At 39.5% G+C, this 25,035-nt stretch overlaps 1 protein-coding gene and 1 long non-coding RNA gene across 4 annotated transcripts in view; one reads left to right on the forward strand and one right to left on the reverse strand.

The window, feature by feature from the left end:
* The window catches only part of LOC123651336, a 39,949-nt gene extending 37,232 nt beyond the window's left edge, over positions 1–2,717 (forward strand). The window contains exon 2 of the long non-coding RNA XR_006739974.1: positions 2,386–2,717. This is a non-coding gene — a long non-coding RNA (uncharacterized LOC123651336). The remainder of the gene's footprint in view (positions 1–2,385) is intronic.
* IFNGR1 (interferon gamma receptor 1) lies at positions 722–21,452 on the reverse strand. Of its 3 annotated transcripts, none has more exons than XM_045572736.1 (7): positions 21,236–21,452; positions 12,113–12,227; positions 10,542–10,705; positions 7,527–7,693; positions 5,133–5,331; positions 3,213–3,340; positions 722–1,795 (listed from the first exon to the last, which is right to left on the reverse strand). In XM_045572736.1, the coding sequence occupies exons 1-7, from the start codon at positions 21,324–21,326 to the stop codon at positions 1,247–1,249; spliced, it is 1,413 nt and encodes a 470-aa protein (XP_045428692.1). In that variant the 5' UTR covers positions 21,327–21,452; the 3' UTR covers positions 722–1,246. The 3 variants fall into 3 exon arrangements, with proteins under 3 accessions (XP_045428692.1, XP_036270981.1, XP_036270982.1); XM_036415088.2 differs by having other exon boundaries at positions 722–1,792; positions 3,210–3,340; positions 21,236–21,451; XM_036415089.2 differs by lacking the exon at positions 21,236–21,452 and adding an exon at positions 12,666–12,876 and having other exon boundaries at positions 722–1,792; positions 3,210–3,340.
* Between the last annotated feature and the right edge of the window lie 3,583 nt (positions 21,453–25,035).

The raw sequence follows: 25,035 nt of genomic DNA on the forward strand, positions 1-25,035 counted from the left end.
TCAAGTTTTTGCAGATCTAATCAAATTAAGATTAGATCATTCAGGGTTAGTGTGACCTAATCTGATTGGTATCTTTACAGAGAGAGAGAGAGATTTGGACACAGAGACACACAGGGAAGAATGCCTTGTGACAAGAGAGATTGGAATGATGCAGCTGCTGTCAAGGAAGACAAAAATAGCACCTCATTTTAATTTACACTTTTAAGTGAGAAGAAAAAGTTTTCCATAATCTGTTAATCTATTCATGTAAATTATATTTAAAAATATATATAAAATTTCTACCCTTAATATTCCCACAAATTCCTTGTGTAATATATATAGCTATTAACTAATTCTTGGTTTGCCTCTCACTGGGAATTCTCTTCACACCTGATGCTTCTGAGGGCTCCCTTACCCATTCCCATGACTTTGACCACCATCTTTATGGTTCACCAGTCCACATGCTCTAGAAATCTTTCTGCTTCTGCCCCACCCCATCCCCAAAAAGCTTGGAACAGTGTTCTGCACACTGGGTAATAAATACTGAAATATAGGCATAAAAGGACTGTTTTTTTTTTTTGTTTGTTTGTTTTTTTAAGAATAAGACTAGTTTTAGAACTATTTTAAAGATTAGTTATAAATAATTTAAAAATAATTCTATAGCATTAATTCATAAAAATAAGCAAGTGAATAAAAATATTCTAGTTAACTGCCAAAGTGCTTGAATAAATGAATACAAAAATGAATTAAAAATTCTTTATTTAAAAATCTCTAAATGCAGCATTCTATAAAATACATACTCTTTATTAATTCTATTGGTATAAATTCAATTTTAAATGCAATTTTGAAAAGCTTTTGGAAGTAAACATTTAAAAATATCTTTTACAGAAACTTATATATATATATAAAAAAAAAAAGGACCCTGGGAATCACTTACTTCACAGGAAGCAGGATTAATGGAGAGTATTCAGAGCCCATGTAAATGGAGAAGTTCATGTGCAGTAACTGTGTCCCCTAAGAAGGGAGACACAGTTTGTTTTTTCAGTCTTTGCAGTTTTCAGACCAAATGTGACAGTGCCAGGCTCTTTACACCGTTACCTAAACCAAGGCATTCCATTTGGTTAATATAAAAAAAGACATCATTTCTGAAATCATGATCTTTTCATGAAATCAAGGCAGAAAAACTGCTCAGGATAAGCAGATCCTTCCAAGTTGGCACATTATGGAAACTCTTTGGAATCTGCTATAACCAATCAGGTACTCTTTGTCAATCTCTGTAACCAATCAGGGACTCTTTACCACCTTCATCCATAGGCACATCCACTAGCACATGGGGCTTATCGTAACCAAAGGAGGTAGTAGTGTTTCTCGGCATTATGGGCTCTGGTTCTCCGGTCATCATTTCAGTTTTGCTACTTGGAGGAGATTCGGAGTCAGATAAGCAGCTGTTGGATTCCACAAGGTCACTATCAGAACCATTTCTGGTGTGATAAGCATTTAAAGCAACGATGCAGGGTTCAGACCGGTTACTGCCTGAATGGACAGAATCCCTGCTCCTTACTAGGGTCGAAGGGCTACCAGGGTCCACATCAGGAGTGTTTTCTTCAGTGGTCCCCACGTGTGTTTCCTTAGGAAGATCTCCGTGCTTTGCTATTCCTGGATCATCCTCAGTCTGCATACTTGAAATTGTTGCTGGAGACAACTGCTCTTCCCAGATCACTTTCTCATTTTCAGGGACAATTGGCTCATAGATGATGGGTGATACATATTTCGATTCAGATTTTGCCTCTAAAGACGCATTTTTTACCACAGACATCTAAGGGTAGAGAAATCAATGATTAAAAACAACTAATTATTAAACTTAAGAAGCTTCCTCAAAAAATGGTCTAAGGCTAATGGACAATTAAATATACCACTAAATGGCATATTTAGAATAGTATAATAAAATCTAGTGGTTGCACTTTCTTTATTTTTAATGAAAACATACTATGTCAAGATTAGAAACAAATTTTTAAGTTAATATCTTACCAATATATTTTATTATATATATATATAATATACACGCATATATAAAATAGCTGTTTTGGGGGCATTACTTTTAATACATATGAATGTTAAATTTGTAATGGGAGTACAGCTACTTTATAAAATAATTTTACCATTTTCCTTCATAATTATAATTTTCATTGGCTCATATAAGTTCTTCATACCAATGATTAAATAAATTTCTCTAATAGTAGATGTTAGCAGTGTTAACAATTTTTACTATTGATAGAACATGTTGAAATAAATAATGTTACATGTGTTACTTTAGAAATAAAAAGATGGAATGACTAAGTTCAAGGGTGGGGCACGTTTATGGAACTATGACACTTTGTACTCATTGTATGCTTAGCTTCCCACTAGGGCTATATGACCAGTTTTACTAGTGCTACTCCTGGATATTCAAGTTTATTTTTTCTTCTCTAGTGGGTATAAAATGGCATACTGTGAAATTGTTTTGTGCTTAATTAATAGAACGAATGAGGACTATAATATGTGAATTGTCTACTACATGTTCATAGTTCTTATCCATTTTACTTAAATGTAATGTATTCATAATGAATTTAAATGTGCCCTTGGCATATCACAGATGTTATTCCTATCATACGTGATTCAAAAATTGTAATTATTAGCCTTTAAATGTTTTCATCATACAAAGAATTTTAAATGTTAGATATTATAATGTCAAACTTCTAGTTTAGTCTCACTCTTGGACATCTTTCCTTCTGCATTCCAACCACAGTGAAGGGTTCCTGTATTTTCAAAAGCCATAGTTTCTTGATGCTGGACTTTAGCACATATGGTCCCTTAGTACTGGATAAACTCCGATCTGTCCCTCATGACTGCGCAGGCTTCACTGCCTCTAAACTAAGTCCTCTTTGACACGTATATAAACCTCTACTTTTAAACCTGTCACACAGTACACCCACTGAATACTTGTCTTTTTCTCCCGTTAGACTTTAAGCTCCTTAACAGACTTGTCTAACTGTACTTTTGCCTCATGCATAAAAAAGGCACCTAGTGTGTAGTGAAAAATATGTGGTTTTGGATATGTGGTAGGTCTGAGTGATTTATGGTAGGTGACTTGCTGCTGAACATCATTCTACTTTTTAAAGTTTTAGAAAGTATCAAAAAGGTTCAAATCAACATTTTAGTGTATATAATTAAAGGAGTATATTTAAATATGTTACCAAGGACTTGGGTAATGGGATTCTTTCATTCTTAAAAGGATTTATCTTCTTCAAGTTCCAACATACAACTACCAGGATAAGTATTACAAAGAGTAAAAGAGCAGCACCAACTGGAATCCAAATAGAATCTGAAAGAAAAGAAAAACCACAAATTAGAATTAAGATGGAACACTGCTATAATCAAATAGTTATAATGTCTTTGAACTATTCTTTTTTAAAAATGTTTTTATTGCTTTGAGAGAGAGATGAAGAGTGAGAGTAACATCTATGTGAAAAAGCATAGATTGGTTGCCTTTTGCAAGCTCCCTCCTGGGGATTGAGTCTATAACTCCAGGCATGGGGCCGACCATGAATTGAACCAGCAACCTCTAAGTGCATGGGATGATACTCAAATAACTGAGCTATACTGGCCAGGGCTGAATTATTATTTATATAGATTACATCAGGTAATACGATCAGAGTGTTACCTGATACCAAAGTCAGGAGAGGTGAGTAAAAAATTATGTTCTTCCTAGATAGCAACATATTCTTCCCAGCTTACAATTCTTAACTTTTTACAACTATCTTGTTATGACATAATGTGGCTAAAATAGCTTTTTCCTAACAATTTCCTTACAACCCCAAATTATAGGAAGTTTATAGAGCTACGCTTTTCTCTCAGTTAAAGAGGCAAAAGAAGAACTTAAAGAATATTATTTAAATAATACAATCCTATTCCATAGAATTTTGTTACATTTTATATTTCAAGATTGCAAATACTTATAAAGATGCACAACCACGCACGTGCATGTGCGCGCACACAGATACGGGAAAGTTGCAAAGGAATAAAGTCTCCTTGACTTTTGTTTCAGAACACATACATATATCGTCACTGGTGTGATTTTTCTCTAATGCTGCTTTTTATTTTCACAGTGCAATCTTCAGTACTTTTTCCCACAGTCCTCTGTTCCTAATTAACAGTACTTTACATATCATTGTGGAATTTGGCTTCTTTCAAGGGCATTTCATTACCTTTAATTTCTATTCTAAAGTTACTTCTTTGGAATAGTAATTCTGGAAGTTACTACTAAATGAATGCTTGTGTCACACCTGTTACAGGATATGAAAACAATTAAATTATTACAATAGTAAAAGGTAAAATGAGCTACTAGTACATAACAAAACCAGCACTGGGCTCAGAAGCATTGGACAGGCAAGCAGGGAAGATGCTATGAGCCACAGTTTATAATTAGGCATCTTTTTTTGTTTTTTTTTTTTTTTTTTTTTTTTTAGTAAATCTAGGTTATTCGGATTCTTTTCTCTCTCTCTCTCTCTCTCTCTCTCTCTCTCTCTCTCTCTCATCCCCCCCCCCCCCTCTGTTTCTTTTGAGCTTTTCCTCTTTTTACTTTCCTCATTGGTCAGGAAAAGATGATAAAATAAAAATAATTATTTTAAAATGTTAATCCATTTAAGTCAATCTATACTTATTTTTTAATATTAATTTCCAGTGCTTGTACAGTTCACATGTCACAAAACTTTAATCAATTAATATTCTTCCTATTCAGTTTTTAAACTTTCTGTCCTCAGATGAACATATATGAACATACATACATGAATACATATCTTGAATATAATCTTGCTGTATTGAAGTAATAAACTGATTTATATTATTATACATAATCCTGAAATGCAGACATTTGTACACAGTTTTATGTGTTTTTATTTATTTTTTTTGTATGAAAAGGTTTTCACATGGCTTTCCAACCTGATTGTTTCATATCTTTTAAGACCTGAGGAGTGGCCTTATATGTAATTTTGAACTTCTCTGAGGCATAGAACTATTTTTAAAAGAGCAGAGATTATTGAAATTGAAAATTCTCCTTTTTTATATTACCCTATGTTATCACTCTTTATATTTAAGAAAAAATGACAAGAACTTACCTTTTATGCTCTTACTATTCTTACTATCAGAAATGGTAATACAATGTTCTTCGGACATTTCAGTTTTTAGGGACATTAAAGGTGAGATTCCTTCTGCTGAAATACAGTACTTAAAATTCTGTGAGGACACTGGAATACTAAAATTGCACTGAGTCTCGTCACAATCATCTTCATTCTCTTTTAAAATTCTCTCTATAATCTATATGAGAAAACAAAACACAGTGAAAATTCATGGCTCTTTTTAATCTGCCAAAAAAAAAACCTCAATCATCATATTTACACTGGCAAAACACCTGGAGAAAGCATATATGTGATGAATGTTGTACATGACTAAAAAGAGTGTTCATATCAGATAATAAGTCAGTTTGTTACTTCAACAGAGCATAATGTAGCCATCAAAATGTTCTTTATAGGGGTTAGAAATTTAAAAACACAAATAGGAATGGTTTATTAGTCCTATTTCTGTAATGCTAGAAACTTAGCTGGTGAGAGATAAAAGCATTTTATAGGAAGAATAATAGAGATTTTATGCAAAAGCTGCAGGATCTCTTGGTAGTAATATGTAGAAGGGACTGAAGCAATCTCTGGGAGTTTATAATTCACTCCACCAGTCAAAGTGCGTGGATCACCTGTGCTAGGGCCTGAAAACTCAAGGGCCATAGAGTGGTGCTGACCTCAAATAACTTACTGTAGGGTATAGACAAGAGATAAGAATGAAATGTAAGAAATGTAACGAGTACTGCAAGAGGACATCTATTCAATATAAGGAAATAGGAGTAACTAGACCACAGAAGAGGAAAGCGTCTACTGTATCAGAAAATAATTCAAAGGGGATATGATATGCCAGTTGAATACTGAAGAATGAGTAAAAATTTGCCAAAGGAGAAAGATGAAGAAAATTCTATGAAAGAGCATATTATTTATAGGAATTGAGAACAGCAAGCGGTTCACCAAAGCATGAATGAAAATAAGGTTGGAAGGAATGGGGAGATGGGGTGCTGGAAAAAATGTAAGAGGCCAATTCATGAAGACCTTGTAGGCCATGCCAGGAAAGAGAATTTAGGCATTATTCTGTAGCTGATGGGGATTTGTTAAAGAGTTTTAAGCAGTGAAGTAATACTGTTCTAGAAACAACTCTGCTAGCAACCAAAATGTTTTAAAATCTAAATCAGATGTTACTCTTCTGTTTAAACTTTTCCAGATGTGTAATATCTCACTTAGAAAAACAAAACAAAAAAAATTCCTGTTTCCCAAACTTTTGACATATGTGTACCCCTTCTAAAATTTTCATAACGCTGAGTACCCTTCGTACTTATGAGAACGTAGAATTAGGCGCAGCTAAGCATGGTGCAGTGCATATCCCCACCAAACTCCGGTGCAACGTGTACCCTCACCAAACTCTTCCCATACACCTGGGGGTACGCGTACCACACTTTGGGAAACACTGCAAGAAATGTGACCCAGGGACCTCTCTAACCTCATCTGCTTCCATACTCTGCAGTCTTGCTGCTCCCTTCATATGCCCGGTGGCCTTTGGCCACACTCTGGCTGAAACATTCTCCCCATCATGATCCATGGAGCTCACTCCTCATTTCCTCCAGCCCTGGTTGTAGTAACAGCTGGTCCAGCAGGTGAGGTCTGCTCAAACCACCCTACTGAAAGTCACTAGCACCCATACCCCACCCAACCCTCTTCCCTGCTTTTTTCTCTATGGTACTGATCATTTGAGTTTTCTTTGTACTGTTCACTGCTTTCTCCTGGTGCCTAGAAGGCACAGAGCACATGCTTGACAAATATTGTTAAACAAAGGAATGTCACAGTGCTCTGTGACAACTGGATGGAATAGAATAATTCGTGATCTGCAAACCAGACCTAGAATGTAATTATATCCACACAGTACTACTGTTAGCTTTTTCTCTTATAAACAATGACTCCAATATAGTTTTGTGTAATTTTACATTACTACCAATGAGGAAGAAAAGATTAAATTTATTCTCATGTTACCAGTGAAGGAATGAAAATATACAGGTTAATATCTTATATTAGGGCTATTCTGTTACCTAAGATCGGTAAGTCTTGGCTGAATATTCATGATTTTAGAGAAAGAGTGGAAGGGAGGGGGAGACACACAGAGAGAGAAACATTGATGTGAGAGAGACACATCAATTAGTTGCCCCCCACACCCACCCCAACTGGGGCCAAGACCTAGGCTGCAAACCAGATACATGCCCTTGACCAGAATCAAGCCTGAGACCATTTAGTCCATGGGCTGACATTCTAACCTCTGAGCCAAACCGGCTAGGGTAAGCATTCTACTTTCTTACACAGCATAGGAAAAAACTTGTTAGTGACAGAAATTCTCCAATTTGAAAAAGATGAACAAGAAAGACATACCAGTCCTTCATTTATTCTCTCATACACTTGGTAGTTGGTATAACAAGTATCTTCTCCAAAAATGACTCCTAGCTCTTTTCCATTTACAACAATTAAAGGATGAAATATTTTAATAATGAGTTGGTCTTCCTTGTGACTGATATTAAGTTTAGGTGGTCCAACTTTCCCTGGGTGGGGGGAAGGTAAAAAAGAAGTACAATTAGTTGGCCCTGGAACTTTATAGTACACTAGAGGCGCAGTGCATGAATTTGTGCAGGGTGGGGTCCTTCTGGGTGGCCTGCTGGGATTGGGCCAAAACCCACAGTACAATGCCACCTGCAACTCCTACCTGCTGCTCCCAATCATCCCAGCCCCACTGTGCCTGCTGAGGGCTTGTGCCCAATCAGTCCCGATCAGGAGAGGCTTGTGCTGCCATAGCAGCATTTGCCAGCTATGAGTCCTGCTTTTTGGAGCCCTCCCAAGGGAGTAGCCTGCAGGATCAAGCTGAAAAGGCTCTATGACATCCCCTGAGGAGTTCTGGATTGCAAGAGGGCACAAGCATGGCTGAGGGACCCCACCGGTGCATGATCAGTCCAGGGAGGGACCATGGAAGGGTTCCAGAGCATGTCTGGCCCATCTCGCTCAGTCCAATCGGCTGGACTCCAGCAGCAAGCTAACCTACCAGTCAGAGCATCTTCTCCCTGGTGGTCAACGCATGTCATAGCAGCGGTTGAGCAGCCTTAGCATATCATTAGCATACTAAGCTTTGATGGTTGTTTGATTCTGCTGTTTAATCTATTTGCATATTACCCTTTTATTATATAGGACTGTATAAAATTACCAAAATCAAACCACCTACTCTTTTTGCTATTCTAAAGCAGAGCCACATTTAAACCATTCCAAAAAAATATAGAACAGTGGTTCTCAACCTTGCTAACGCTGCGACCCTTTAATACAGTTCCTCATATTGTGGTGACCCCCAACCATAAAATTATTTTTGTTGCTACTTCATAACTGTAATTTTGTTACTGTTAATGAATCATAATGTAAATATCTGGGTTTTCCGATGGTCTTAGGCAATCCCTGTGAAAGGGTTGTTCGACCCCCAAAGGGGTTGCGACCCACAGGTTGAGAACCGCTGATCTAGAAGATTCTAAGTGTACTTAATAAAGAAATGTTTATATCTTCTCAGTCAAGAAGTATTCTTATCTAAACTCCTCTTTAACAATTTAAATTCATTTCAAGTCCTAAAGAAAAATAGGTGGTCATGAATCCTGGTTAAAAAAACAAACAAACAAACAAACCTTGATATAATAGAAGTTATTTTTTCTTTACCTTTGGTTCTGTAGATTAAAAACAAAACAAAAAAAACCCCAACTGTTTTCACCTGGCCAGTGTGACTCAGTGGTTGAGAGTTGACCTATGAACCTGGAGGTCACTGTTCAATTCCTGGTCAGGGCACATGCTCAGGTTTCAGGCTCAATGCCCATTCGGGGAGAGTACAAGAGGCAGCCAATCAATGATTCTCTCTCATCAATGATGTTTCTATCTCTCTCCCCCTGTCCCTTCTTCTCTCTAAAATCAACAGACATATTTTTAAAAATGGTTTTCTAAAAACATGATTTAAAAGAGGCATGTTAGTTATCTTTAAACCTTTGCAGTAACTTTTTATCTACACACTATGGATATCTTGCATGAAAGCTCTATAAAAATCTGCTGAATATATTCAATTTTAATTGTGAAAGTCAGAACTAGATATTCATTCATTCCAGAAATTTTTATGATGTGTCTTCGATGTTGGGGACTTCATTGGTGAACCATTTAACTATTTTTCACATATTTATTGTATTCCTACTGTGTGCCAGGCAGATCTATTGTTACTCACCCATGTATTCTCTGGGCCTACCATATTTTCTGGCATAAAGTATGCCTTTGATAAGTCTTCTGGGAAAAATCTGACATACAGAGGGTATAGTTGTGGATGGAAAAAAAAAAATCATGATCTCTGGGGAATAAAACTATTTTAAGGGCAAGTAGAGAATGGGTTGTGGAAGAGAACAAGTAGGCACAATCCAGAAAGTAGGAGCAGAAGGAGGCGGTGGTTGAGGTAATGAAGCATGAAGCTGAACAGTAAGGAAGTAAAGTTGGAAGGCAAGGCACTGACGGACTGGAAGCATAGGGAGCAGTCAGGTGACTAAAGACTTTGTTTAACCAGAAGTGAAGGTATAAGGGAGGACTTTAGTCAAAAAAGGAACTGGCACTGAAGATTCTGGAGCTGAAAGTGATAGTAAAGATTGGGTAAACTATGGCAACAGGATGCTGGAAGCATGAAGAGCTGAAAATAACTGGGGTTAAAGAGATTCCAGAATTCTGGTTTTTTTTGTTTTGTTTTTTTTTAAATATATTTTATTGATTTTGTACATAGAGGAAGGGAGAGAGAGATAGAGAGAGTTAGAAACATCGATGAGAGAGAGTCATCGATCAGCTGCCTTTTGCACACCCCCTACTGGGGATATGCCCACAACCAAGGTATATGCCCTTGACCGGAATCGAACCCGGGACCCTTCAGTTCCCAAGCCGACGCTCTATCCATTGAGCCAAACCGGTTTCAGCTGGTATTTTTTTTTAAAGTATGAAGTTGGTATTAAAATTCCCACAACCTTGAGGACTTAAGGTAGACAAGTAAGATAAAGAAGCTGCCAAAGTCCTCAGTGAATGTAACTTATAAAGGGATGACCAAGACAGGAAGGGGCAGGGCAGTGCAGATTCTAATTGGACAGCACTAATCCACATATTGAAATAGAATGGAAATATAATAGTTTAGTAGGGGCAAAGAGATGGGCACCTTTGCCCTATTTTATGAGACTTGGGAGAAGAGGAAGACACGAATTCCCTAAATTGCTCTAAATGTTTTTTGGGCACTGTAATAACTTTTAACAACTGCTAATAAAAGCAAATACATATTTAAATACACTCAAATTTAAAATCTCAAATGATACATATAAATACTCTCAAATTTAAAATTGTTCTGCTCACCTTGACGGCACAAAATAAATTCTCCTGACACTGCATAGGCTGATTCTTCTTGACCAAGCCTAGCTTTAACTCTGGTCCAGAGAGAATATTCTGGATTCTTAATCAAGAAAATGATGTTACAGTGATGATGAGACGTATTGCAGGCATCAAACCATTCATCCTCCCTAAAATAAAGAGGAATAAAAAAACACAAAGGTAACTTTTATTAGTATATAAACCTGAACCATCTATGGCTTTGCTTTGATTTCATTCACAACATGGAGCTGGTAGAAAGAGCTAAATAAGAATACGATGGCCCTGGACGATGTGGCTCAGTTGGTTGGGCATTGTTCTGTGCACCAAGAGGTTGCTGGTTCAATTCCCAGTCAGGGCACATGCCAGGATTGCAGGCTCGATTCCCAATAGGGAGCGTGCAGGAGGCAGCCAACTGATGTTATGCTGTCACATCGATGTTTCTCTCTTCTCCCTTCCTCTCTCTAAAAAAAATCAAACTATTCTTTTTAAAAAAAGAAAAAAATAATAGGATGAAGAAGCTAGACAAAGTAGGAAGAAAGCCCTTACTCTTTAGTCAAAAGTTCTATAATTTCCTTTATAATAAAGAGGCTCAATTCAAATTACAAGCTCTGTACAAATCATATTCCATATGCAATTTTTAAAAATCTGGTCTTTATACAACTTGTTTCCATTAATATGACCATTACTCACTTACAGAATCAAACCATTACAAAGACTAACACCTGTAAAAAGTTTTCTGAAATTTTTCTTTTACTGAATAATACATGTACACTATAGAAAGTAAGATGTTATTATTTTTAATAGAGAATGGAAAGCTTTATTTATTATCGTGCCTTAAATCTGTGAAGTCAGCCTGGCTGGAGTGGCTCAGTTAGTTAAGTTTTGTCCTATATACCAAAAGGTTACCTGTTCGATTTGAAATCAGGGCACATAACCTGGGTTGCAGGTTCGATCCCTAGTCAGGGCACATGCAGAAGGCATCTGATCAATGTTTCTCTCTCACATTAATGTTTCTCTACTCCCCCCACCCCCAACAGCCCCTTCCTCTCTCTAAGCATGTTCTCAGGTGAGGATTTAAAAAATAAATTAAGCTTGGCTGGTGTTGCTCAGTGGTTGGGTGTCAGCCTATGAACCAGGAGATCATGGTTTGATTCCCAGTCAGGGTGCATGCCGGGTTGGGATTCAACCCCCACTGAGGAAGCCAATCAATTATTCTCTCTCATCTTTGATGTTTCTATTTCTCTTTCCCTCTCCTTTCCTCTCTAAAATTAATAAAAATACATTTAAGAAAAATAACATAAATGAAAAATTTTTGAAAAGGTAAAAAGAAATCTGGGAACTTAGTGATACTTGTCTACTTCAATTCTGACAGAAGAACTAAGAGGCAGGAAGTTTTCTGATAAGAATTAATTTGAACGTTAGCACTCTGGAATTCTACAAGCAGTTCAGGAAGTTTTGCCACAACAGAAGGAAGGATAATGGGAGGGAACACAGTTATGAAATATGCAAGGACATAGACAAAACAAGAGTAAAAAGGATAAAAGAGTAACACTCACCCATAGATTTTTACCTGTACAATAAAAACAGGCTTCTGTGCCATGATTGGGTAATTCCAATATAGGATAGGATTGAAGTTATAGGCCTCTATTGTAAGATTGGTTGGTATAGGCACTGTAAGACATTGAAAAAGTAATATGGACAAAAGTAAGAAATTAATTAACATTATAAAATCTTATAAGAAGCCATGTTAACCAAATATTCATCAGAATAATAAAATTATTTAAATTAGATTTCTAAAAATAATTTCATTGTAAAATGTATAGAAGAGATCTGATTCATTTTAAATTATTGAAGCAACATTGTGATATAAGGGAAATGTAGATATAATAGAAGCAATAAATTCCTATGTTTCAGGGGTTTTTAAAATAAATACACTGCCTGTTGAAATAATAATCCTCAATTCATTTAATGGAATTTTCTATATATACTACAGATTGTATTCTATATCTAGAAAAGAACTGGCTACACCAGAGATGGTGAATTTCACTCTAAAATACCACCACACCAGGTCTCAACTCTACACCCAGCACTATTGCACATCTTTAGTACCTTTTCTATAGCACAAGAACAGATGCCATTGATCAGTCCAATTTCATCAACAGTTTGCTCTCTGTAGTGTGTAAGGTTTTTTACAAAACAAACCCAATATTTCTTCTTGCCTTTGCTCTTTTAAATCATTTCATAAAACTTCTGTTGATAAGATATGAGCCACATGACGTCACTTTTACATCTTCTCATCAGACATAACCAAAACTGCGATCTAGTTATTAAAAGTAGTCATTTTTCCCCTGGTCAGTATAAAAGGCTGTCATCCACCATCCCTTGGAAAATTAAACACACAACACACATACATACACCCTCCATTCTCTCCCCTCTCTCGCCCTCTTGTTTCCCCTCCCTTTTTTCTCTTCTTTATGAATAATGATGAAGGTATTAAAAATAATTAGCAATATAATCCCAATTGGAAAAGTCTATTAAACATGATTTACTCATACAATTAAAAAACAAATGAATGGTAATGTGGCCAAGGTTCAGTGGCTTCCTAACATAACTTAACATAGCCCTCTTCAAAAATTCTCAGAGCTACAATTATACTTTTTAAAGCACCTTAGATGATAATGATGATCACTCAGGTTTATACAAGCAGACCACTCTAAAAAAAAATTCCTTGGGTTGGACATTAAGAAATTTGGGTTCGCCCGTCTGGCAGGCTCAGTGGTTGAGCGTGGACCTATGAACCAGGAGGGCACAGTTAAATTCCTGGTCATGGGTTGCAGGCTCAATCTTTAGAAGAGGGTGTGCAAGAGACAGCCAATCAGTGGTTCTCTTTCACCATTAATGTTTTTGTCTCTCTTTCCCTCTCCCTTCCTCTCTGAAAGCAATATAAACAATAAAAAGAAAAAAAAAGAAAAAAGAAATCTGGGTTCTTTCCTGCTGTACTACTACCTAGTTATTTCAGATTTCCTCATTTGTCAAGTGAGGTGTTATTTTCACACACTATATTTACTTTCCGTTGAAGGAGACACCTACTCTATAGCATAGAGCAGGGTAGACTGAGGCTCCCTTAATAGGATTCTTCGACTTTCTGAAATAGACTCGTTTTAAATAGTTTACAATCTAGGATTGAGGCAGAAATAAAAGGTACAACTCTGGGTTCAATTCGATGTGAACATCAAATAACAATCACACATATGAACATAATTTTGCAACCATATCAGAGAGATACCTGGTGCTAAGAAAACTCATAATGAATCTGAACTTCCTTCAATAGCCATTCTTAATTTTAGCATCTTTTGCGTCTCCAGAGGCATAAAATTTTCAAACCACCAGGTTCTTGTTTCTTTTTGTTTAGCAGTCTTTTCCTCTTGATTACTCTCTCTAGTTTTGCATTTACTAAAAGAAACTACACCGCACCTTCAATACTTTGCTTAGAAACCTCCTTAGTTAGGTCATGTGGATCACTTTCATAGTGTAGCCAAGCTTTAAGCTTTCTGCCACTACATAACAAGGATCTACCTTCCTGCAGTTTCCAATAATGGCAGGTATCAGGTTTTTCCCTTCCTTTCAAGCCCCTGCTAAAATACTACTCCCAATGAGAAGGACTTTTTAACTGTATATACTCAATCTGAAATTTCTTGGTTTGAAAAGAAAAGACATATAGAAATCAATCTATATACTAGAATATCAAATAAACTCTATTTACAATATATTAAAGAGGTTACTGAATCATATAAAATCACAAAAAGTCTAGCTGGTGTGGCTTAGTTGTTTGAACATTGTCAAGGTTGCTGGATCAATTTCCAGTCAGGGTACATACTCGGGTTGTGGGTTCTATCCCCAGTATGAGGCCTGCAGGAGGCAGCTGATCAATGTTCCTCTCATATTGATGTTTCTATCTCTCTCTCCCTCTTTCTTTCTCTAAATATCAATGAAAACATTAAAAATAAAAATAAAACTGCCGAAACCGGTTTGGCTCAGTGGATAGAGCATCAGCCTGAGGACTGAAAGGTCCCAGGTTCGATTCCAGCAAGGGCATGTACCTTGGTTGTAGGCATATTCCCAGTAGGGGGTGTGCAAGAGGCAGCTGATCGATGTTTCTCTCTCATCGATGTTTCTGTCTATCCCTCTCTCTTCCTCTCTGTAAAAAATCAATAAAATATATTTAAAAATAAAAATAATTAAAAAAAATACAAACAACATTATTTTTGAAATGTTAGTTTTTAATCTGAATCAAACTGTGATTCTCATAATTTAAGTAAAACCTGGACATGGTTAGAGTAGGACAAGGTCTTAAAATCATAGCTTTCAAAGTAATCAAAACAGGTGGCAGGAGGAAGAGGTTTCAATGGATTATAGCAGACAGAAATTACTAATAAAGGAGAAACTGTTAAATATTTACACAAAAGGATATAACTTGTGGTTTTAATGATACGAGAAGAGATACCATGTGGTTATTAGAAACCTGCCTTTGTCCTCTGCTAAAATCACATAGTAGACATAAATTTTCTCATTAAAACTCAGAATTTTGTAGCCTAAAGTTAAAATTTTTATATATTCTGATTGAAATAATTAAGGCTTACAACAAACTTCAATTCATAATAAATTTATCTTATGTAAATAAAACAACATGTATATATAGCAAGAGAGTATTATTCATAGAGGTTAAGGAAAGATCCTACCAGATCACATGAAATAAGATAGTCTTACAGATTTCCCCATCTCTTCAAAATGCCCAGATAGACAATTTCTATAACTGATGTTATTTTCGGATATGGATTCAGAGTTATTTGGTGCATATGTGCACACTACCCAGAGTAATCTAGATATTTTATGTTTTTTATTTATTTATATTTTAAATATTTTATTGATTTTTTTACAGAGGAAGGGAGAAAGATAGAGAGCCAGAAACGTCGATGAGAGAGAAACAACGATCAGCTGCCTCTTGCACACCCCCTACCGGGGATGTGCCCGCAACCAACGTACATGCCCCTGACCAGAATCGAACCTGGGATCTTTCAGTCCGCAGACCGACGCTCTACCACTGAGCCAAACCGGTTTTGGGGTAATCTAGATATTTTAGAGGAGTTCTTTCCAGAATTTCTCTAGAAACTAGCAGCTGAAGATTTAACCAAACCAAACACAGGAGAGAAGAATCAGATTTTCATAACACTCAATTACAACAGGGGTAGGGGGTGGAGGGGAGAGTTCTGTTTAGAGTCAAGTGTTTCCTTGTCATAAACTAACAGAGTCAAATATGAAAAAAGAGCAAGGGAGGGGATGGAAAATACTAATGAAGACCACATCAACAAGTCAACAAGTAATGAAGTAGTGCCACTAGATGGGACAATGAGGTTGTCACCAAAGACCAAAATACAGCAGCCAGTACAGTTCTGGGGACTGTTCATTTCTGGGAAGGTAGGGTGGAGGGGTAAGTGGACAGCCACAGATATCTGATTCATGCTGTACGAATGGTGACAGAAGTATGGGCTAGCTATTACCAGTGCTGCATCCCATAACTGCCCAAAGCACCTGTTGCCTCTACTCAAAGAGGGACAGCCACAGGAGTTCTGCACTAATTTTAACAACAGTGGTCGCCAACCGGTGGTTCGTGAGGTCCGAAAAGTTGGCGACCACTGGTCTAGAAGACGTGTACATCTGTGGCAGAACAGAGCTCCATACTCTGTAGACACCATCCCACAATCTGCTTACCTACCTCTCTATGGGAAGGACAAACTGAGCAGAAAAAAAAAAGTGAGAATACAGGAGTCAGTAAGTTGTTTTTGTGGATTTGAAGTCACCTGACACCACCACTCAAAAACAAATGCTCCATGTTAAAGCCTCCAGACCCTTTCCTGAATGAGCGACTCTCAGATAAAAGATCGAACACCCTCTCCAACTGAAGATGCAGGGCCATGGCTATTTTCACAAGCATTTCTTCTTACACTGCAAACTGAGAAATGATGAGAAATATGATGGTCTTTTTTGAAAAATATCAAATCAAGTGAAAAATATTAAATCAAGACTTTTGCACTTTTTTAGAATATATTTTCTCCACAATTTTCCTCCTAAATGGTTTTTTGATGTTGATAAAATGGCGATTATTCTTAATGTTTTCCAACATTTTCTCTTTTTATTTTTTTCTTGTGTTTTACTGGGATATAACTGACACACAAGTTTAAAGTATACTGCAGAACGTGACTTATGCTGCAAACTGATAACCACAATAAGTTTAATTAACATTCATCATTCTTGTGATGAGAACTTTTGAGATCTATTCTCTAACACAATTTAAACAACAACATGTTTTTTAATTGATTTCAGAGAGGAAGGAATAGGAGAGAGAGAAACATCAGCCTGAGCGAGGAGCCTGTGGTGGTTTGCAGGCCAGCCACGCCCCCTGACCACCCAAGCAGAGGCCCTGGTATCTGGAATTTATTTACCTTCTACAACTGAGCCTTCTGCTGGCTCTGTGGTGGCAACCATTTGTTTGGATTTGTTTACCTTCTATAATTGAAACTTTGTAACTTTGAGTGGAGGCTTAGGCTGCAAGGGCAGAAGGAAAGCTTGGCTTCCTCTGCTGCCCGGGAAACCCAAGCCTCCCTCCTGCTCTCTGTGGCTGTAGCCATCTTGGTTGGGTTTATTTGCATACTTTTCTGATGGGCTGGGGGTGTGGCTGGTGGGCTTAGCTTGTGTAGCGGAGTGATGGTTAATTTGCATATTACTCTTTTATTATGTAGGATACCATTTAGCAGTGTTAGCTACAGTAATCATGTTGTATATTACATCTCTATATTATTTTCTTATATCTGCAGAAGTTTCAGAACTAAGGGTTCGAATGAGGACACCTAAAATATGTAAAGTCTATTTTACCTTTTATGTAATAATAATAGTTCCTCAGCTGGGTCAAGACCCCTAGTATCCCTGCAGTCTTCTCTTTTATTCCTGTCTGTCTTTGGGACCTATTCTGGTATTATCACTCACTCTGTGTTTTAAAACAGTGGTTGGCAAACTGCAGCTTTTTGCCCCTTGATTTTTTAGCAAAGGCCAGCTTAGGAGTACCCTAATTAAGTTAATAACAGTGTACCTACCTATATAGTTTAAGTTTAAAAAATTTGGCTCTCAAAAGAAATTTTAATCGTTGTACTGTTGATATTTGGCTCTGCTGACTAATGAGTTTGCCGACCACTGTCTTAAAACACGGAGCCCAGAAGTGATGTAACAGATATGAATGAAATATTTTCTTCTCTTTTTTAAAGAGATGGACATATGGAATAGTGGCATATACTAAACCTGTAGTTAACTAAAATCCCCCAGATCTTTCACTCAAACCACCACCTCGTGAGGGCCCATCCACTTTTCTGAATTGGATTTTATTCTTGCCCATTTACCCAATTTCATCAATTAGATGAAATTAGGTTTGCTTGGCATGCCAACGAATTCCAACTAGAAGAGACCCACCTAGTCACTGACTGTAGCCATTTCTCAAGATTCATTCCCTTCTGACTAAGTCATTCTTTGTTCAGAAATAACTTAGGAACTGAAAAATAAAAAAAGGACATTTCAGTCTACAGAAGGAAAAAAGATAAAAGAGCAAGTTAGCTGCTTGAGCCTATTTGAAGTTTCTTCTATTCTGCATGAGTTTTATTTTATTTTTTTAAGGCAACACAATTTCTCATATATAACTAAAAATTTTAATATTTTTAAATATACTTGTTGTCAGGCTGGTGTGGCTCAGTGGTTGAGTGTTGACCCATGAACCATTGGTCACCAGTTCAATTCCTGGTCAGGGCACAAGCCCAGTTTTTGGGCTCAATCCTCAGTATGGGGCGTGCAGGAGGCAGCTGATCAGTGTTGATGTTTCTCTCTCATCAATGTTTCTCTTTCTCTCTCCCTTCCTGTCTCTCTAAAATCAATAAAAGCATATATATTTTTTTTAAAAATCAATGGTTGCCCACTGACTTGAGCAAGATATAGTGAGCAGATTATTTTCTTAGTTCAGCACCTGTACTTCTCTTCTGGGAACTTCCCTACTGCCCTCCCCTGAAATGATGTAATTACCATGTGAGCTGGCACCTGACCCAAGCTGGGTAAATCAAAGCCTTTCCTTGGGATTTAGTTAGGTTAGAGCAGTGGTCGGCAAACTCAGTCAACAGAGCCAAATATCAACAGTACAACGATTGAAATTTCTTTTGAGAGCCAAATTTTTAAACTTAAACTTCTTCTAATGCCACTTCTTCAAAATACAATAGATTCACCCAGGCCATGGTATTTTGTGGAAGAGCCACAATCAAGGGGCCAAAGAGACGCATGTGGCTCTCGAGCCACAGTTGCTGACCATGGGGTTAGAGGAAGCTGCAAACTGTCAAAACCGAAAAGCTGTCGACATCTATGATTCCTGCTAACTAGGGAAAGTGGTCAACACTGAGAATTAAGAAATGGAGAGTCTTGGCAGTTTGACTTTCTGGCCCAGCTTTCTGAGGCCCACCTTTCTATTTAACTCTAGCTTAGATGCTTGGAAATGATCAATTCCTCTTTTTGCCCAAGTCGGGCAAAACTGTGTGTCTATCCTTTGCTGTTACACACAACCATCCCAAAGCACTTTATTAATTAGTTCCTACTTCTCCACTCATCCTATCTCTTCTTGTATCCTCACACACATATTTTAAAATAAAATGCTTAATAGTCCACTAATTCAACATGCTGTTTCATGCGTCTTACTCTGCACACACAACTGTCTCTGCATCTCCAGTTCCAATTCTGGAGTCATCTTCTCATCTTTCCTAACTCCCTGGTCAGAGCCAGGTAACCACATGTTGCTTTCCGGCAGCCAGAGCAGTAAGTTCAAGCTCTTCTTGTAATGTATTACAGCTTCCTCTGTGTATGACTAACTTGCTCTAGTAATGATAGTTTGCAGAATATATATGGAATCTAATGAACAAAATAAACTAACAAAGCTGTCAAGAGAGGAAGGAGGTTGGGGAGGGGGGGTTGAGTGAAGAAGGTGAAGGGATTAAGCAAAAGCAGCAGTAGCAACAAACATACCACATACTTTGACAATATGATGATCGCCAAAGGGAAACGGGGGAGGGAGAAGATAGAGGAGGATAAATGGTGATGGAAGGACACATAACTTGGTGGGAATGAACACACAATCTACACTAATAAAAGAGAAATATGCAAAAATGACCATACCTCCATGGCACCCACCAGCCAATCAAGAGTTGGTATGCAAATTAACCCAACAAAGGTGGTGGGTTAATTTGCATGAAGAGGCTTGGCTTCTCCGCTCCAGCCACAGCGAAACTGGTGCTGGCAGCCAGGGTAAGGAAGGGCTATTGCACAAATCTTCGTGCAACGGGCCTCTAGTACAGATAATGTTTTGTAGAATTGTACATCTGAAACCTATATAACTTTATTAACCTTTGTCAGCCCAATAAATTACTAATTAAAAAAAAACACACAAAAAACTTGGGAGTCTGGAGCCCAATGGCCAGGTTCCCCACTGAGTTTCAGCAGCCTCTCTACAAACTGGGCAGACCGCTCTGTGCCTCAATTTCTCACCCATAAATGGAGATACCTAGAGCGCCGGCTTTATGGGGTTGCTGTGAAATCAAAATGTGATGAGAATTTGACAACAGTGCCTAGCGCTTAATACCTGTTAGCTACAAAAATCATGATCCTTGAAAAAAACAGAAACTAACTCCCCCCTCCCCCTTTGTTTTTTGTATTCCCAACAAGGTCGGTCCCAACGAATATGACGTATTTGTTTGCTTGACTTTTAAAGAACAAGCCTAAGGAGGAGAGCTGATAGGAACGCAGCACAAGCCTAACGGGAGCTCGAGGAGGAAGTCACAGAACAAACGCTTCCAGACCACGAGTTTTGCCAAGGCTGATGAGGGAGGGAGGCTGGGCTTCCCTGACCCCTCCCAGGCCGGCGCTGGCTGTGGACAGGAAGGAGACCCTCAAGACTAACGGGTTCCCGATCATTGAAGGTTATCCCCCTTGCAGACGAAGGATAAGCCTGCTTGATCGATCGCATCCGCGTTCCGAGTGGCCATGACACCCAGCCCTGGAAAAGGCGTTCCTCAGGCGCGTTTCCCGGGAAATGCCAAGGAGCAGGCGGAAGTCAAAGGCTCCCGGCGTAGAGACCTCCCGGGAGCCAATCTGGCAGCAGGGCCCACCCGGCGCCCCTCCCAGGCAAAGAACAACTCCGCTCCCTTCCGGAGGCTTTGGGGTCCGCACCAAGGGGGGGGTGCCCTGTTAGACAGTCAGGACCTGTGGCCGGTTTACAAATGCAGGCCAGGGAAACTTCACTTCATGTCAAAAATGAATGAGAAGAACTCAGGACGTGAGAGGGAGGCGGGCTTTGTTATTTGGTAACAGCGGAGGTGGTGAGAGAAAGGGAACCAACCGAGGTGTGCAAACCGCAGAAACCCGAGTCGCCTTCCCCACCGCCGCCCCCACCCCCGCAGCGGCCCGACGCCCAGAGCGTCCGAGAACCGGCCGCCCCGGGCGGCTGCGGCGAGGCCCCTCCCGGCGGGGCTTCCCGGCCGCCGCGGCCTCCTCCCTCCCCTCCTCCCGCCTCCACCCGCCAGCCACCCGGCCGCGACCCGCAGTACCCGAGGACGGCTCCGGCTCCGCAGCGCTGCTCTCCGCCCAGCTCGCGGCCTGCGTGGTGAGGGCGACGAGGAGGAGGAGGAGGAGGGCCATGCTGCTGCGGGCGGACGGGGAGCGGCCCCGAGCGGCTGCGGTGTCTCCCGCCGGCCCCGCTGCCCGGGCCTCGCCTCACTTCCGCCCCCGCGGCCGGGAGCTCTGGGAGGCGGCGAGTGGACAGTGCGAGATTAGATCGGGAGGCGGGGCCAGGCCTGGGGGCGTGTCAGGGGCGTGGCTAGGGAGCTGGGCGGGGCCAGGCCGTGAGCTGAGAGGCTGGTTGGATCCAGGGCTGGGAAGCCGAATTGGGACGAATAGGCAAGGAGAGGCCGATGATGATGTCGAGGTGTCAAGGCGTTAGGGTCAGGACAGTCTGGAGTCGCAACCTGGGTGCAGGGGTTTCTGAGGAACTTGGGTGCAATGGTTACTGTTGGTTGTTGTGTTTCTTTTTATGCTTGGCACCACCTCCCATGAGCCCACTTCCTATTTTCTCAGTATCCTGGGGTTGAAAGCTTTGCCCTCGTTAGGCCGCCACCCAGACACGTCACTGTCAACTGCCCCTGTTCGACTGGCCCTCAAGGCATCTGGTAACTTAAGAGTGTAGAACAAAAACAGCCCTTAAGTGCCCTCTCGCTAATCCCTACATTTGTATTTGAGGAATCTGAAGCGTCGCTGGTGAAATGTTTTATGGAAACTTCCACAGCCCAATCGATTTGGATTGGCTAAGAAAATACACTGTGCTTGAGGGGAAAATAGCTTGTATTACTTTTTTCAGCAATTAAGTATCAAATATCAATTTATTAAATAGCCTCTCATCATGAGATCTACCTGCTTTCACATCTGCTTGTCCCATCTCACTACAGCCACATGGGGTATCCATAAAGCTAATTACCTTACCTATTTCAAGTCTCTGCTTATCATGCAAAAATTTGAAATTTCAGCCCACCTTCCCTTCTTTTTATCTTGACCTATATTTTCATGGCACTTAGCACTTTCATCCCACATTCTGCAATATGCATATTGTTGTTTATTTTCTCAAACCCCATAGGGCTGAAACCTTTGGCACTCAATAAGTATTTGTTGACCGGAAGAATACATGATTACACTACAGTTAAGCTAAGTTTTAGAGGAAAACCATATGAAAATAGTGTACAAACTTGAGAGGAATTACTAGCTAGATCATATTATTTATACGAATAAAATCCCTTCGCTCAGTATGTCTCCAACTTCAAAGTACAGGTGAATCACCTAGGGTGAGGGGGGGGCTTGTTATAATGCAGATTCAAGTTCAGTAGGTCTGGTTCAGGTTGGAGCTTGAGATGTTATATTTCTAATGAGATACTCAGGGAATGCCAATGCCACTGGCTCTCAGGCCACACTTTGAATAGGATGGCTTTAGCTTAGGGGTGTCGAACTCAATCAGAGAAGGGGCCAAAATCTAAAATCCAGCCTAAATCGCAGGCCGAATGGTTTGCTGAACAGTCATAAACTGTCATTGTGATGGAAACGCCGCGGAGTGCAGTGATGACAGCGCAGTGCGGGCCACATTGCAAGGCCTGGCGGGACGGATTTGGCCCGCGGGCCTTGTGTTTGACACATGTGCTTTAGCTCCATCTAGTCTGCATTTTGGGGAGTATTTTGTTTGATGTGTTTATGATGACACTACCTTAGTACATTCAGGCTGCTATAATACTATGGCATGGCTTATTCCCCCCCCTCAGTTCTGAAAATGGGAAGTCTGAGGCGAGGGTGCCATTGTGGACCACTGAGGGCTCTCTTCTGGGTAACAGACTTCTTGCAACCTCACATGGTGGAAGAAGTAGGGATCTCTCCGAAACCTGTTGTATAAGGGCACTAATCCCATTCATGAGGGATCTACCCTTGTGACGTAAGCACCTCTCAAAGGCCCAACCTCCTTATATCATACCTTCAAGAGTGAGAATTTCAACATGTAAATTTTGGGTGGACATAGCACTCACTATAGGACAGGGACCTTCTAGTCACCGTAAAGATGTACAGATAAATAAGAACTGATCTTTGCTGTTTAGGAGTCTATGGAATAGAACAGAACATAATGTTCAGTTCAGTAAACAATTCTGTGATAGCCATCACTGGTTGCATTACCCAGGAAGTAGAATCTGACAGGGAGATTAGCATGCAAGACATGCTCTTGTATGGTCTTAGAATCAATCCCTGTGAAAGGGAAGTGAGCAGAGGGAGAAGCTGATCTGAAAAGCCATTGCAACAACAAAGTCTTCAGAGACGGCTTGGGTCTGGGATGGCCTTTTAAAGGTATCTTGAGTTGAGATGAATGGCTGGGCCTTCAACTGGATGCAAACCAATGACTGTCCATTTCTTTAACTGAGGCTTCTTCAAAGAATGCTGAGAATTGAGGGTTTCTGCCAGGACTAGGGAGCAGATGGGGCTAAGTCTTCTATTCCTGAAGGGGGATTGGGCCGAGCTTCACAATCAGTGTCTACCATAGAGGACTAGCCTTTTGAGGCACTGTGCTAGTCACTTGTAGACTGAATATATTGATTAGCTCACTAATATTATTGAATGCCACTGCGTATGTCCAGCACTGCTGCACAGTGAGGTATAGACTTGAGCAAGGCAGATATGGCCCCTGCCCTCATAGCACTTATAGTCTACTACAGGATTAAGCCAGCATTAATCATCCTTAGCTGGCTTAGCTCAGTGGACAAAGCATTGGCCTATGGACTGAAGTCCTGGGTTTGATTCCAGTAAAGGGCACATGCCTGGGTTGCGAGCAGCCAATCCATGATTCTCTCTCATCATGGATGTTTCTATCCCTCTGTCCCTCTCCCTTCTTCTCTGAAATCAATTTTTAAAAAACTAACAAAAAACCTAAGCATTAATCAAACTATTACACAAATAAGTACTGAAATTATGGCAATCATTATCAAAGAGAGCAATGGATTTACAGGAGCATAAACAGAGACTTAGCTAGTCTAAGTTTTAAGAAAATTGTTTCTTAAGGCAGCTATAATTTATTATAAGGTGAAAGATAAAGGAGAATTAGCCTAGATAAAGCCAGGTTGGGGGAGCGGGGTCACAAGTTAGTAAGACAGGTAGGAGGATGATCAGTAAAATAAACTTAAAAATTCAACGTATAGATCTTATATAGCCACACAGAAGTAAAATGGGCAGTGCCTTTCCTTGGTAAAAATCTAATGCCTAATGCCTAAGAATATCCAAGTATATGTTAGTCCTACTATATCCTCTGGTGAGTTTTTAAAAACTAAGAGAACCAATATGGGATGGATGATACCAAGGCCAAGTGCAAACTGAAGTGGTGCTCAGAAGTTTGAAGTTTACATTAAGCACAGCCTAGAGAAAGGAAGTTTATAGGCCAACTATTTGAAAGAGAATAGAGACTGGTTGTGCAGTGAAAACTGGACACTTGTCTCCTGGTGCTGAGCAATTCCTTCCCCTCTTCTCTAGAACAGAAATGTCTGCCAGTTTGCCTTTAAAGCAAGGCAAGTTTGTGGCATTTAGTACTAAATTCTAACATTCTGTAACTTACAGCCAATTCTCTCCTGCCCTCTCACACTATCCATGTCTCCACACTGTCCCTTTCTTAGCTATGTTTTTGCCATAGCACTTATTATTCACAAATATATAACTACTAAAATTATTGGTAAGCATTACCAAAGAGAACAACTGCACCTAGACAAGTGCCTATCATTCCATTAATATTGAGTAAATACTTAATATTTTACAAAACATCTCCTAGTAGATGGCTTAT

This window comes from Pipistrellus kuhlii, unplaced genomic scaffold (genome assembly GCF_014108245.1).
Source record: "Pipistrellus kuhlii isolate mPipKuh1 unplaced genomic scaffold, mPipKuh1.p scaffold_m20_p_5, whole genome shotgun sequence".
NCBI classification, from domain to species: domain Eukaryota; kingdom Metazoa; phylum Chordata; class Mammalia; order Chiroptera; family Vespertilionidae; genus Pipistrellus; species Pipistrellus kuhlii.

Excerpts from the sequence above, each read along its gene's own strand:
- IFNGR1 (XM_045572736.1), bottom strand. The coding sequence starts at position 21,326 with ATGGCCCTCCTCCTCCTCCTCCTCGTCGCCCTCACCACGCAGGCCGCG. Across the intron at positions 7,694-10,541 it reads ATTTATTTTGTGCCGTCAAG|GGAAAGTTGGACCACCTAAA; the intron begins GTGAGCAGAACA and ends CCCCCCACCCAG. Across the intron at positions 3,341-5,132 it reads GAATAGTAAGAGCATAAAAG|ATTCTATTTGGATTCCAGTT; the intron begins GTAAGTTCTTGT and ends CTTTTCTTTCAG.